Here is a 15,612-nt window from a genome sequence, read left to right on the forward strand (position 1 = left end):
TCTCCCAGTACTTTTCATAGAGATATTTTTCACCCTCAAAATTGTCCTTGTTTAGATGAAAAGATCATTTTTCAAATTTTGTTACTTTACTGAGAATTTTGCATGCTTTGATCAATTTATCCCTCCTTCAACTCTTCTCAGATCCACTCCCTCCCCTCTTCATCCAACTTTATGGCCTTTTGTAATTTTTTAAAACCTGTCAAGACCAATTTGTGCTGCATAAATAAAATACTCTTGAGTGTGTGATCTTTCACTTGAGTGTGCCTGCTTCACCAGGGACTAGACTCTTAGAGAAAACTGTCTCTACCTCTCCCAGCAGTTGGCAATTGCCAGTAGCTCGCTGGCAAGGGGTGTGATTGTGTGCCCCGCTCCCCTCTCCATGCAGGGATTTGGTCTGGCTTGGGCTTGCTCAGGTCTTGCACCCACTATCACAACTGCTGTGACTTTATATGTGCAGCTGCCATGCTGTGCGCAGAAGACATTGTTTCCTTGTGGTCATCCACCACCTTTGGCTCTTATACTCTTTCTGCTCCCTCTTCTGAAATAATCGCTGAGCCTTGGGACAGGGGTGTGGTATATATGTTCCTTTTAAGACTGAGCATTTTGCAGTGTCTTGGTCTCTGCACTTGGTCCATTTGTGAGTCTCTGTGTTAATCAGCAGCTACAACCAATAAGATTTTCTTAGGCAAGGATTGAGAGATGAATTGATCTATGAGTATAATATAAGTCATTATGAGCAAGTCTAATACTTTGTTTGGTTATCAAAATACTAGCATAAGGTTCTTCTCTAGAGTCTATGATGTGTCTAGCTCTAGGTTCTTGGCCCAACAATGGTGCCAGGTATGAGTTTCGTTTTGTGGAACATAACTTCAATCCAATCAGAAAATGAGATGGTTGGTTCCTCCCATTGATGCCCGTGTCTCTGTTGCACCACTGGCACGTCCTGCCAGGCCAGTCATTGTTGGAGCTCACAGGATTCTCAGCTGGCGATGGGAATTTCGTATTCCTTCCTTCTCTAGTTTTCCTTCTTCCCTTCTCCAAATTGCTGCTCTTACAGTCTGCCCGGGAGTCTTCCTCTCTAGCTCTCAGCTGTAAATCTAACCCCCCTGACCAAGACAGATAGATATTGCCGTTCTTTGGGGTTATACTCTGAAATCTCTGAACTTCAGGGTGCTAGGTTGCTGGACTGGGTGACCATCTCACTTGTGAGCCATTCTCCTTTACCATCTTCCTTCTCAGCCCCTATTAGTCTCTGTAGTCTTCATTTTTCTTCTCCTGCCAGTAAACCCCTTGGATTAATAGAAAGTATCTTTCAAATGTATTTTTCCATTCTCATGGAGTATTCCAAGCTTTCTTTCTTAGTTTCAGTATTCTGAGATTCCATGGAGACTTCAGTAAACATGAACTTTGAAAACCGCATTGTGGTGTGTACTCAGTAGGTCCTTTCCACTTGATAATTCATACTTTGGGGGAATATTCTTGCACTATTTCTTTTGTAACTTAAACCCTATGTTTTTTATTCTAGAACTTCTGTTAGCCATAAGATGTTCCTTCTCTATGATTCTCTAATTTATAATCTTTTAGGATGCTTTGCTTGGACATTTTCTTCATTTTACTTAAAGCCTTTTTGAGATTTTTTTCATCTGTTCAACCTCTGAGGACCTTCCTTTAGATTTTCATTGACAATATCTTATTGCTCTTGTTCCATCTAATTTCTCACCACAAAACAGACCTTTAAACAAATAAAAATTTGAAAGATGATTTTTTTTGTCATTGTTTTGTTTTGTTTTTTGAGGGAGGGTTTTGCTGTGTAATAGCCTTGGCTGTCCCAGAACTCACTTTGTAGACCAGACTGACCTCAAATCCACAGAGAAATGCCTATCTCTGCATCCCAAGTGCTGGGATTAAAAGTGTGCACCACCACACCTAACCTGAATGATTTTTTTTAATATTTATTTTGGTTGATTTCTTTTCTCTGTTTGGTACAACTCTTTTATATGGAAATTTTCTTTAGGATCAGATGCTACGGTTGTTTTCTCTGTGTAAGGACAAAGCACCTACTGCTTGCTCCCTGGAAATGTTACGTGGGAGGGGTTCTTGTCATCTGATGGACTCTGTCCTGCTAGGTGATCATGCTGTACGCCATTTCTCCGCACAGCCGAAACAGCTGACTGCCACATCTTGCTACAAATGTGTATCTTTTTTTTCCCCTCTGGGATAAGTTGGTTTCTCTACAGCCTTCAAAAGAGAGCTCTCCGGAAGAAGCCTGTTGACAGACAGCAGCCAGGAGGAAATGGGTGGACCTGATTTTCAGAGTTCTTGGAAACAAGGGAGGTGATGAGAACTTCAGTGTTGAGAATCAGGAGATTAAGTAATCCTCCATATTTCCAGTAGGGGTGTGCCATTCACACCATCAGAGGCACTGATACTCCAAGTTTAGTTCCAGTCAATTCCATCTCCCTAGGTCAGCGAATTTCTAATCGTCTGCTAACATGGAGGAGGTGTTGTCTGTCTGGAGTGATGGAGAGCCCATGTCAGAATTTTCCTCATTCAAAAATGTATCTCCATATACATTTCAGTGCTACCTCTTACATATGCAGTTAGACATTTGTGCTTTAACTCCTGGGTCTTGTTCAGAGTTACAGGGAGAACCTGTTGAGATATCCCTGCAAGTACGAACGCTGACGCTCGTGTTTCTGTTCTGTCCAATTGATCCCCTTTGTCCACTTACATTCCCGCGGGTAGATGTTAGTCCCTGCCATCTGCTGCTCCTTCCCTTTTCCATCCCCTTTATCTGCAGGCTCGACAGCCTTCTGCTTTCCCTCGTCATTTTACAGACCTTTGGGGGATGATCGGAAAAGAAGGCAATTAGAAGTCCTCCAGGGCCAACGTCTTAGCAGTTAAGGAACCGAGAATCGGAAGGGCCTACCATCTCAGTTTCTTGCCATTGACACAGTCAAGGGAGAATGATGTATATTTGTCTCAGCTGTGCTTACCTGACTTTTGGAAAGAACTGTTTACCTTTTAAATCAAGGGCATCACATTTAATTGGAGACCCTATGGTTCAATGGAGAAGCCTAAAAGGAGCCCAAGTTAGTGGGGCAAATAGAAAAAAGTGGAGAAAAGGTCCAGGAAAGGCTTGTGTCCACAGACAACTCGTCATGTGGATCAGGACCTGAAGGATGAATTCAACCGAGAGGCAGAAAGAGAGAGATATGTGATCAGACATTTCTTACAGTTCTTCAGTCATAATCAGACTAGCAAATCTTTCCACAGTGGACTTCAGATTAGGAAGCCTTTGACCATTCAGCAATTTCAACTGTCAGGTGAAAAGTTGGTGAGCTAACAAAGGGACTGATAAATAATAAACATACTGAGATAGTCAGTATATTCTGTATATTTAATAGACTATGCCATTTGACTTTTTTCCTTCCTTCCTTCCTTCCTTCCTTCCTTCCTTCCTTCCTTCCTTCCTTTTTTCTTTTCTTTATTGCTTCTGTTACGTGTGCTGCACACAGATAATTGCCTGCATCCTTGTTACTAACTGTCTGGTCCCTGGAAGAGCAGCAGCAGCAGCAGCTGGCATCTCATTAGCAATGCAGATTCCCAGCCCCACCTCAGACCTGCAGTCAAAACGCACATTTTAAGATGTCCAAGGGACACGTAAGCCTGCAAACATTTGGAAATCACCAAACAGCAACAGGAGAAAACACAAACCATAGCAAAACCCCCTGCAGCTGTGCGTCCATCTTTAGACTCTTCCTCCTTTAAGCGGGCAACAAAACGAAACAAATGCAGATCCTAAGAACGTGGTATGAGGAAGACATGACATAGTTTAGTGAATACAGTATAGAGTTGGCTGCTGTACGTTTTACAGTGCAGTTTCCCCTCGTAGACCACGCGGGAGGGAGGGAATGTGACTTGATAGTATGGGTTTTAGAAGCAGATGGACTTTTTTTCCTATTTATTATTTATTAAAAATTTCCACCTCCTCCCTACCTCCCTTTTCCCTCTCCCTCCCAACTTCCCCCTCCCTCTCTAGTCCTAAGAGTAGTCAGGGTTCCCTGCCCCGTGGGAAGTCCAAGCCCCGCCCCCCCCATCCAGGTCTATAAAGGTAAACATCTAAACAAACCAGGCTCCCACAAAGTCAGTCCATGCAGTAGAATAAAAACCCAGTGCTTTGTCCTTGGTTTCTCAGCCTTCATTGCCAGTCACATTCAGAGTGTCCAATTTGATCACATGCTCCATCAGTCCCAGTCTAGCTGGCCTTGGTGAGCTCCCATTAGATCAGTCCCACCATCTCAGTGGGTGGACGTACCCATCGTGGTCCTGACTTCCTTGCTCATGTTCTCCCTCCTCCTGCTCCTCACTTGGACCTTTGGAGCTCAGTCCTGTGTTCCAATGTGGGTCTCTGTCTCTATCTCCATCCATCGCCAGATGAAGGTTCTATGTGAAATGCAAGATATTCATCAGTGTGGCTATGGGACAAGGCCAGTTCAGGCACCCTCTCCTCTGCTGCCCAAGGAACAATCTGGGGACCTCTTCTTGGACCTGGGGACCCTTCTAGAGTCAAGTCTCTTGCAAACCCTAAAATGGCTCCCTTAATTAAGATATTTACTTCCCTGCTCCCATATCCACCCTTCCTCCATCCCACCCATCCCATTCCCCCAAGCTCTCCCGAATCCTCCCCTTCTCCCTTCTCTCTACCCATCTTCTGTTACATCCATCCCCCCACCCCTGTGCACCCAACTTTTGCCTGGCAATGAAGCATATGGACTTGAGAACAAATATTGCATCTGACAGATTTAATTGATCCAGCCAGCAGCGTCAAGGATATTACTTTTACTCTTGAAAAAAAAATAATGCTTACTTTACTCTTGTCTTATCATGATGACCTAAGATACTGGATGTAAGGTGCCCAGCAAGAATTGAAGGTGTCCATAATAGACACCACTTCTTTCCCCGCCCCAGTGGTAAGAGCAACTGGATAGAACTTCTTCACAAAGGACAGCAGAGGAGTTGACTGTGGAGGATTGTATTTCCTTCTTTTGCTTAACAATTTGCTTTACCCCTTGGTCTTCTGAGAGCATCAACCCTCTTGTGCGCTATCACACACCCCCGACTTAGTTTGCTGGAGCAGTTCCATCTTCCCCCATAGACACGTGCTCATTTTGGTGGGAACTTGATGGGGCATAAGGAGTGTGAGTCTTAAGCAGTTTTACTTGTGAGATAGATGCTAAAGAGGTTAAATTGCTTGCTCAAAGTTAGAAATATTTTTGTTTGGAAAAACCCATAACAAAATAAAACACATCTGAAGTATACAGATTTGTATATGCCGTGAAGCATCCCCATCGTGCCCTAATCTCCTCTCAAGTTCTTTTCTGACCCTTGAGCAATTTACAGGTGTGTAATTTTGTTTTCAAAATGTGGGACTTTCAGTTATATTTTTTGTTACGATTTCCAATTAATTCTTTAGTCTGTGAGCACTCTTTATACCATGAGTCTCATTAACTTTGTGTGTGTGTGTGTGTGTGTGTGTGTGTGTGTGTGTGTGTGTGCGTGTGCGTGCGTGCGTGTGTGTGCATGTAGGGTTTGTTTTAGGGTTCAGAGAATTGCATTTGTGGTAATTGCTCCATGTGTTCAAGAAGGGAATCAGCACTGCTTTGGCAATGGGTGGAATGACTTTTGAAAATCAGGTAGTTTCCATTGTTAGAATTATGCAAATCCTCCATTGTTGCTGGTATTTGTCTCTGTGTCTAATTTATCTCAGAATACAGCACAAATTAGCCTGTTTCTCTTTGTGTTTTGTTTTTATTTCCTGTGTTTTGGAATTCTGTTGCCAAATGTGTGCTCGTTTGGAATCAAGCTTTTTGATGGCTTGGTTCCTTTAATATTGTCACCTGAATTTCATATTGTTTGATAGCTTTCTTTTTTGTTAATTGGTATTGAGGGTCCCATATCTTTTCTTTTTCCTTTTGTCCTTGTATTTTAAGTTTCTTACATATACCACACGGTTAGCTCTTATTTTATCTATTCGGACAAGCTTTGCCTTTTAACTGCACTGTGCAATCAATAGAGAGAAAAGCGAGCAACACAAACCATCTTATGTGGTTCCTGTTCCTGTCCTGTTTTATGTGGTCCCCTCACTCCGTCACATCCAGTCATTTTGACCAATTATTTTCTCATCATATTTCCTTCTTTGTATGTCTGCAGGTTTTGGTTGGGTACCAAACACATATCTCATCCTTATTCTGCCCTAGTCACTTTTCATTCTTATAGTTATTCTTGAAAGAAATTAATATAGCTTAGTTCTTTAAGGTCCCAGCTGCCCAGCCCTTACCACTCTCTCAATGTGGGGATAAAAACACTTGGCTTTGTTCATGCCACTGAGCTACACTCCATCCCATAGGGTCACTTAAAAGTAGGTATGTTGAACCTACACGAGCAGCTTGCATCCTGGGATAGCTGTGACTATGACCGAATATGTGTGTAGATGATAACGCTATATTGTGATGTCCAGAGGATGGACACTCCTGCTTTAGCAATCCTTTCTGCTTGCTGTACTTGATAATTTATGAATTGTAAGGTGTTCCAATAGAGCTATGAGCAAGAGTATATTCTTCTTATTGTGTTTCAACTAAATGAATGTCTTTCATGTTTTGGGGTGAAGCTTCCTAATCTCAAGCAGTATCCTTACATGCATAATTAGTTCTTACCTTGACGTTAGAAGACAGATTCTCTTAGGAGAACCCTCCCTACCTTTTTTTCCTTTTTTCGGACTCTAAGTTTTGTCTCAACAGAGCGTGTCCACTGTGCTCCAGACCACCCCCTCCTTGCTCATGACCTTAGTGTCTCTTTAGTGTGGATAATCACAGGTTTCTTCTTGCATGGAAGACAGTGATCCTTTGCTTTGCCCAGTGCCTCGTTGCTTCATCATGACTGGAAGCAGATACCAAACCACAAGTTTTTCAACCTCCTTTGTTAATTTTTTGACCAGATTATGTAATCTGCTCTATATTTTCTTGATCATGTACTCAGATTGTTGATGTTTCTTTTTAGCTTTCTCTGAGAACTCTCCTTGTCATACACAAAACATGGATTGGAAAGCCATCATGGATAATTATTTCATATTTTTCAATAACGTTGTGAAGTCCCCAATAACTTCCACAGCCAGGTAAGTTTTTGAATCCAACTTCCAGGTATTGACTATCATAAACAAATGTCAATCATAGGCTAGGCATTACTTGACGGCTGTGAGCTCAACTTAAACAGTAACAGAGTGTTTCATATCAGGCATCTAGTGACCATTTATCTTTCAACTGTGTGGCCATAGGCATAGGATTTTCCTAAACAGCAGCATGAGTTATATAATAGAGGACCTAAGAACAAAGCATTTACTTAAGAACAGCTTGACATTGCTTGGCACTTCAACTCAGGGTCCATGATTCCAGTAGTTGCAGAAACTTTGGGGAGCGGCATTCTTTGGAAGGAAATATGCCTGAATATTTCCCACTTTGCTATCTCACCACTTGTTCCGAGATGGCATTTTAGCCTAAGGTTTCAGATGCTGTGCCATGTTTGAAGCACTGATGTTTGTGAACTGTGCTGAGGTTGGAGAGAACCTTACATACAACAGAGGAACTCAGAGTGAGGAGGGGACCAAACTTACCTGGGAAGGTTGCTAAAGCTGGGAGTGTTGAACCTCGCTTCATCATGCTAAGTCCTATGTCTAGGGCTCCGGTTGCTGTGCGTTTACAAATTTCACTTGAGGTTCTTTCAGATATCAAAGTCTGAAAGCCATTCAGCTACATCTCAGACCTAGACCTGGATTTCCTCAAACTGGGGCTGCTTTCCTTGTGGGCACAGGAGGAAAGACAACAGGATGATCTCTGCAGAGTCAGCCCCTGTTCATTCTGTATCCTGAAAAATCAGTTATTTAACAGTTCTAACAAGAGCAAGGAAAGCAGTGTGCATGTGCTCTAAGCACTAGTTTTCATTGTCCATCTATGAACTCACTGAAGCTGCTGTGGAATTGTTAAAGGAAGAGCCTAGTTAGTGAATTCAGTGGTGATGTAATGGAGGACAATAGAGAGTAGGGACAAGTGTTGCCAAGGAAGCCGAGTTCAGCATAAGAACATATGGGCTTTGCTGCTATCGTATGTTAGTGGTGTGGCTTTGTTAATTAAATAAGATCAAAATCTTTTTTTCCTAAGATCAGAGTATTGACATGGACTTCAACATGCTGTTAAAGGGATGACATCAAACCGTAGCGCAGAAGCGCGCCACAGATCCTAACGTGATGGAGATTTGTGGCAGCACTACCCCTGCCATGTGACTCCTCCTCAGCGTGTTAAATGTGCTCTCCACCCCATCAGCAGTCCTCACCCGCTTTATTGTAAAATACCTGATGATGGAGGACAGATTTATTTCAGCTCATGGCGTCACGGGATTTCTGTCAGTCAGGGCGGGGAGGGCGTGATGGTGAAAGTAGCTGTTTGTATTGGCAAGAGTGTGGGGCAGCAGGTCACACTGCAGCAGGCAGGGTTTCCACTGCCTCCCACGACTCGATCTGTCTCCATAGCCCATGACCTTTCGAAAGAAAATATGATAACAAATTCATCAGGCATAAGTGGCAGATTTGTGCCTAACGGTCATACATGTTGATTCACAGGACAATGTGAGTGCATTCTTTTTCGTAGGAGGAAACACAGTTTAAGTTAAATAGATGCAGCCATGTTGGGATTTCTAATATAATAATGGATGCTCATATTAGGTTGAAGTGAAGGGCAAATGTGTTCTCTAGAAAAATGTCTCAGTTTTGATCGCTATAAATGATCACTGTCTTAGAAATTTGAGATGTTGAGCTAATTTTTTTTCTGATAATAAAACAATTCTATCTGTATTATAGGGCCTTAAATTTCACAAAGCACCTTTTAGTGGTGGACAAGAAGCTGCAGACCCTTGAAAATGGACCGATGAACGTTCTTTTGTCATTTGTGGAGTTTTTGGAGGAATTGCTATTATCTGATCCTTCTGGCTCATTCACAGCTCCTGAATTTCATGATCTCCCTTTGCTCACCGAGCTTGCTCTGAATAGAAGTGTTCTGTGGAGAAATCATTTAGAAAGTTTACAGAAAGATCCACACGATGGTGATGCTCAGAAACTTCTGGAATTTGATAAACTGGTCACTGAAAAAATTCAAACACTTAAAAGTCATTGGATGAGGAGGGAATCCAAAAATATCTTGAGATTCATAAAATTAATACTTTTTGAAATTAAACCAGAGTTGCGAGAATTCTGGCTCAATGGCATTTCACAAGAAGAAAGAGCTAAATTTGAAATCTCGTCCACACTTGGAAATTTTTCTCTTCCAGAATATGAGAAAATTTTTAGCAAAAGCTTTAATTTCTCCCAATTGTTCCATTCTGATTGGCCCCAATCACCAGCTGTGGATGCAGACTTTATGCAGTTAAGCCGGATTATAATACATGGTCTCTATGAATTTAGCTTTCTGACCCAGGAACAAGTCTCAAGAGCTCTGGACACCATCTCTGTGCTGCGGAATGCGTCTCAGCTTTTCTCCGCCCTCTCTGAACATCAAAAGCAAGAACTGGGCAACATTTTGACTCATATAAATGTCTTCAAAGACAGAGATGCAGCTCTCCTTTTCCAGACCTACGCTTCCTTTTATCAATATTTTTATAAATTCTTGAACATTCAGAAAAGAGAGCCCCTGATAATTTATCTTACTCAAATCTTTAGACACATTTTGGATCTCATCAAGCAGTTTAACATCCAAAGCATCAGTAAAGCACTTTTGCTTTTATCAGAGACAACAGAGGCTCTCGAGACCATACCTGAAGCATCTTACTGTCAGCAATTGCTTTCAGTTTTAAACTCGTTAGAGCTTCAGGCCCAGTCCCTGCTGTCTACTGAGGGCCCAGCACGGGGAGTGATTCACGCGAGTTTGACAGGCCTCAAGCAGCTGTTTGTGGTGGATGAAGGCTTCCGTGTTTCTCTACTTCAGTATGTCAATCAGTTCTTTAATGATTCAGCAGGGACTCTGCTGCCGAGTGAATGCTTCATCCTGGAAAATGCAGCCTTTTCTTCTGTGAATTACTCAGGAAACGAGGGAGCTTCACCCCCCTTCCCATGGACACAGTTGTTTTCCAACCTCACATTAAATGGCAGTGTGATCAGCGAGTTCACGGCCATTCACTGTACCCTTTCATGGATTCGGACATGGACTGAGATCTGGGGAAACCTTTCTCAGTTACTGAAACTTGACCTGAATATTTTTACTTCTCTTCGTGTTGGTATCATTCAGCTTTTGGATGAACTGGAAAATGGTGGGAACATTTCTCAAAACTGCCAAGGGATAGTTCCCACTTATCACACTGCTAGACTCCTATTAAATGTATTTAAAAACGTAACTCAGGAGAATGGCTTTCATGACTGGGAAGGCCTTCTGGACCTCAGAAATCTTTGGGTAGCATTAGATAATGAATTAGCTGTGGTACAATCACTTAACCTGGCCCAAGCAGAGGGCTCTTTTGTTACCATGGAAACCTCCCTGCGCCAGTTGAAGACATTTCCAATGAAAACAAACACAAGCAGGGAGTTTCTATCTTCCCTTTTGGATGTTTTCATTGAGTTGAGCAAAGCCTCAGACTACGCGGCTAGAAATGTAGACCTGATCAATAACTTTCTTTCCAATGATCTCACAGATCATAGAGGCAAATTTGCAAGTGGCGTCACTGAGCTGAGAGAAACAATATTATTTCTTAGGAATGTATCACAGGATAGAAGATTATTGTCATGTGCTGATATTTTCCAGAGTGTCACTGAATTGATTTCTGAAAGTAACGTATTACCTGTGAACGCTTCTAAGAAGCCAGCACATATTCTGGCCATGCTAAGTTCCATATTTTCATCCAAGAATGCAAGTAGCAGCCTGGATGGGTGCATCGCATGGATAGACGTCATAAACCGTCTGTGTGTGAGGTACAACTCAAGTTCTCTACCTGGCCATCTTCATAGCGCTTTGGGAAGCTTTAAGGATGTGGAGAACAAAATGAACTCTGCACTGAAAATTTTAACTTGGGTGCTAAATAAGAAGATACCCATTTGTCCACTGAATGAGTCAAATATAAATTGTGTGACTATCTACCTGAAAGACATAACTGAATTTCTAAATATTATAGTCACTCCAGGCTTAGAAAAAGAGAAGGTTGCCAAATTTGAGATTTTATTAGCGCTCTTCAATCATTCCACCAAGCCGGTAAACATGATCATCTCCAACTTAACAGAAGACTTGGAATTTGCCGCCCAGTTTGACTGGAAGCACTTCAAGGACTTACTTCTCGGACTCACAGAAATGTCAGATGGCATTCCTGATCGGTTTCAGAATATCTGGCAGCACAGCATAGCATTGGGGAAGGAAATGCAGAAACTTTTCGAAGGTGTCTTCCATAGTGTCCTCGGGAATAATTCCTCTCCTGACACTGAGAGAGTGTTTAGTGTATTCTCTGTCAGTCCAAAGGAAAGGGATATAAGCCATTTACACAATTCACTTTACCGCTTAGCTAATTACGTTGCTCTCAACTTAACTCATTACCTGCAGAATTCATCAGAAGTAGCCCCCCATGAAATAATGAAAGCTGTGGATCTTGGCATTCAGCTGACACGGGATGTGTTCAACTCCTTAATGCCTGCTGTCCGTTTCAACATTCCACAAAATTCAGACCCAGCTCAGGTTTTAAAGAAAGTGGCGTCTCTCATGCATTCTCTCAAGAAGGCAGACATAGAACTCTTTGTAGGCCAGCTGGGTGAAATCAGTGAAAACCTGATGAGTTTCTTTAAGAACCTCAGCAGGACGGGTGTCGACCATTTAGGGGTCAATATGCTTGTGGGCTTAGTGGACAAGCTTGTCGCCAGCTCGGGTTCCTGGAGTGTTAACCACCTGCTGCGTCTCTCGCGTCTGCTTCCCCAGGAAGTAGTGACAGCAGTGTTGGATGTGTATTATGCTCTTCCCCATGTGGCGGGGCTCCTGCAGAGGGTCACAGACAAAAACATCACAGAAAGCCTCAGGGACATCTATAACTTCACACTGCTTCATGGGATAACCATGTTAAACACCACCAAGGAAGACTTTGCCCATGCGATCAAAACTCTTCTGGACACGGTTGAGTTAGTGTCGGATGAGCCCGCGGTGATTTCCAAGGCTTTAACGTGCCTTCCCAGGGTTTGGTGTGCGAACCACACAACTTCCAGGCTTGAGGAAAGCCCTGAGGTAGAAGGCTGTAATGTTCAGGGGCACCTGTCTCCCTCCTTATACCACATGGTGACCAGTATGCTGGACCTTCTTCATCTGCCACGGCCAAGTGATTCAGAATGCATAAATGAAAACCTTGGAGTGGAAATAACCAGGAAAGTCGTCTGTACGATGCATGAGTTCGCAGACTGGAATTCGATTTTCTCAGAGCTGTTGGAGATTTTCCATGTTAAAAACGTACTTGGGAAAACCCTGGAGGGACTTTGGCATAAGGTGTTACCCTTCATGTCACCTTCTGGAAACCAAGGTAATGACAGCATCTCAGAACGCTGCCCTAGCGGGACCATAAAGCAAGGTGCTTTGCAGATCATAAAAAAACTAAAACATGCAAATTTTACAAAATTTAAACTGCTTGAAAACATGCTCGACAAGCTAGGCAGCTTAGACAAGATTCTTAACATTACTGAAGGCACAGAGACATCTGCTCAAAATAATGTTTCTTTAAATTTGGGGAGGATCTTCAAATTGATTTCTGCTCTTTGGAGTTTAAGAAATAGCACTCACCGTCTGCTCTCACCAATCACAAACTTTCTGAATGCAAATCATACAGATAGGAGCCCAGACTCATCAGGCTTAATAAAAAATGATGAAGCAACTCACAGCTTTGACGAACTGTGGTTTCACTTCAAACAAAGCACCATGGACCCAAGCAATAACTCGAGTCTTGGACAACTACTTTCCGATATTAACAGAAAGATCCAAGGCATAGCTCCTCAAAACACAACTGTGCAACTTCCTCAGCTTCTGGAGATCCTGGATTCATCACCACTGACGATATTGGAAATCACTGAAGGTTTTCTATTTCTCATAAAACATTGGCTCCATGAATATGGAAATGAAGATGACTTTCGGTTGATGCAAAGACTACTCAATGCCATGGCCAGTGGGAATTCAACTGATGTGACTGTGTTGGCCAGGGTTCTTACTACACATTTGGGCATTCTCACCCATATGCTAAATCAAGAGCAGCTAGCTGATTTCTCAACTGCTCAGTTGCTTCTGGAAAGCATTGTGATGAATTTAGTTAGCAACTTTGCTGAGCATTCTAGGAAATCAGCTCTGAATTTCAGCGGCACTGACCTTCACATAATGGATTTCATTAGTCTCATCCTGAACCACACACAGTCCGAAAATGGTGGGGAAACCTCAGGACAGGCAGAGGGGTTTCTGAAGCAGCTTCTGGAGACATTCTTCTCCTCTTTGCTAAATGGAATGCCTGAGAACAAAATATCACTTCTACTAAAAGACCTGCACAGAGATTTCATGGCTGAGATGAGGTGAGTGCATTTTCGCTCCACACAGCCATCCTGGGAGTGCCTCCCAGCCGACTCACTTCCTGGAGTAGAGAAATGCCGGTCATAGCTCCTGTACCTAAGTTTGGATCCAAAGGAATGGCTCTTGAAGTGATTTTTGTTACAATAAGTGTTTTATGACTGCATTAAGGTAACAATTTCAATTTCCATTTTAACCAGTGAACATTCAAATCTAGTCTCTGTTCATCAGTTGTATATTGTTTCTTTCAATTCAGATTATAAAGACAAGAAATTCTTTTCTGCATAGATTGAAATTTTTATTTTGAATGGATCTACATGCACATGTTGGATGGTTGCTGTTTCAATTATGGCATTACCTAGCTCATCACAAATACAAGATTAAATATTTCTTTCCAATTAACTTAATGTTTGTGTCTGAAACCACTAAGATAGCCATATTATCTCCATTCCCAATCTTCTAAAATCTCTTAATGTGACCAGTGAAAGTTCTAGAGAGAAATCCCCATTTACTCTACGTCATATTAGTTGGGAGACACCCAGGGAGCAAGCAGTGCAGCCAACATGCAGCACTGAAGGTTGATTCTGTGGCTTTGGAGACATCCAAACCTCCCAGGGGCAGGGCACAGGAAAGGACAAACAGAGCAGCAGGAATGCCCCATGTGTTATGAGCTAAAGTTTGCCATCCAAAGAGGTGGCCAACAAGGGGCAACCTGACTAACTAGCTGCTACTGGGGTCTCTGGGGCAGGGGGTCTCCGAGACTCTTATACAGCCTTCTACCTGACTGGGGCTGTCTTGTTTAAAACAGTAGCAACACACCTTTAATCCCAGCACTCAGGAAGCAGAGGCAGGAGGATCTCTGTGAGTTGGAGGCCAGCCTGGTCTACAGAGCTGGTTCTAGTATAGGCTCCAAAGCTACAGAAAAACCCTGTCTTGAAAAACAAACAAGCAAAAAACCAAGTAAATAAATAAATAGATAAAACTTCAAAAAATGCTCAACCCTCCCCCACCAAAGAAAACTTCCAAGCAACTAAACGAACAAACAAACAAACAAAACCAAAACCAATCACTTGTACAAGATCCCCTCTTAGCAAAATCTTAGTTTAGTTTCGATTTTGTAGCTGGCAGGAGTCATGTTTGTGTTCCAAAATGATCCCGATTTCCCATCTAATGCTTTCAAGGGAATTTCTCCTATAGTCCACCCAGCTCAGACACTGGGAGGAAGGGCGTGTTGGGGCTAGTGGTCAGTCGGCCTCGCCAAGGGGACGTATCATAGGCATCATCGATCGACCAAGCAATCTACCAGTACATTTAAAATTCAGAACAAGATAAACAGGCCTTCCTTTTCAGATGATAACTGATTACATCAAGAATCACTATCTAGGGAGACTGTTTCTCATTGTCCTATTAACCCCGTACCCCTTCTTTCTCCTAACAAGTCTGCTTCCTATTTTTATCCTTTCCATGTGTTTGTGACCTGATGCATTTATCTGGAGTTGATGACTGGAGCATAGATGGGGATTGCTGACAAAGGGAAGTGGTTTTGTAGCCTAGATACATATGAGGAGAGTTCTGCTGTGGCATATAGTAAACACACAACCTCAGCCTTAAAAATTTCAGGAGGTCTGGACTTGGTTTTCACTCTGACCGGAGTGTGAGACTTCGTGTAGCCCCCGTGTCATGCCTGGCACTGTTCATATGACTTAGATCTGTGATGGCAGAATCTCATTAGAGTTTCAAATGTCGTTTTCTTAAAGCTGAGAAACTCAGAATGGATTCTTTGGTCCACTGAGACTTTTGTCCTTTGCGAATGGCCTTTTTTTTCTTCTTTAAGTTCTCTTTAGGTTTTGTGGGTTTCCACAATTTGTCTCTGATAATTGTTGACAATTTTTTTATATTCTTGATACTAGTTATTTATTAGTTAAATGATTATATATATATACATATATATGTCTTTTAATTATCTAATTGGTTCCTCTTTTATGGCTTTTATTGTTAGAAGAGC

At 42.3% G+C, this 15,612-nt stretch overlaps 1 protein-coding gene across 1 annotated transcript in view; it reads left to right on the forward strand.

Annotated features, from left to right (window-relative positions):
• The first annotated feature begins 8,917 nt into the window (after nt 1-8,917).
• The window catches only part of Abca13 (ATP binding cassette subfamily A member 13), a 329,916-nt gene continuing 323,221 nt past the window's right edge, over nt 8,918-15,612 (forward strand). Inside the window, exon 1 of the mRNA XM_087909185.1 lies at nt 8,918-13,612. Coding sequence (XP_087765311.1) covers nt 8,976-13,612 — 4,637 coding nt within the window. The 5' untranslated portion in view covers nt 8,918-8,975. The remainder of the gene's footprint in view (nt 13,613-15,612) is intronic.

This window comes from Myodes glareolus, chromosome 8 (assembly GCF_982192425.1).
Source record: "Myodes glareolus chromosome 8, mMyoGla1.1, whole genome shotgun sequence".
NCBI lineage: Eukaryota > Metazoa > Chordata > Mammalia > Rodentia > Cricetidae > Myodes > Myodes glareolus.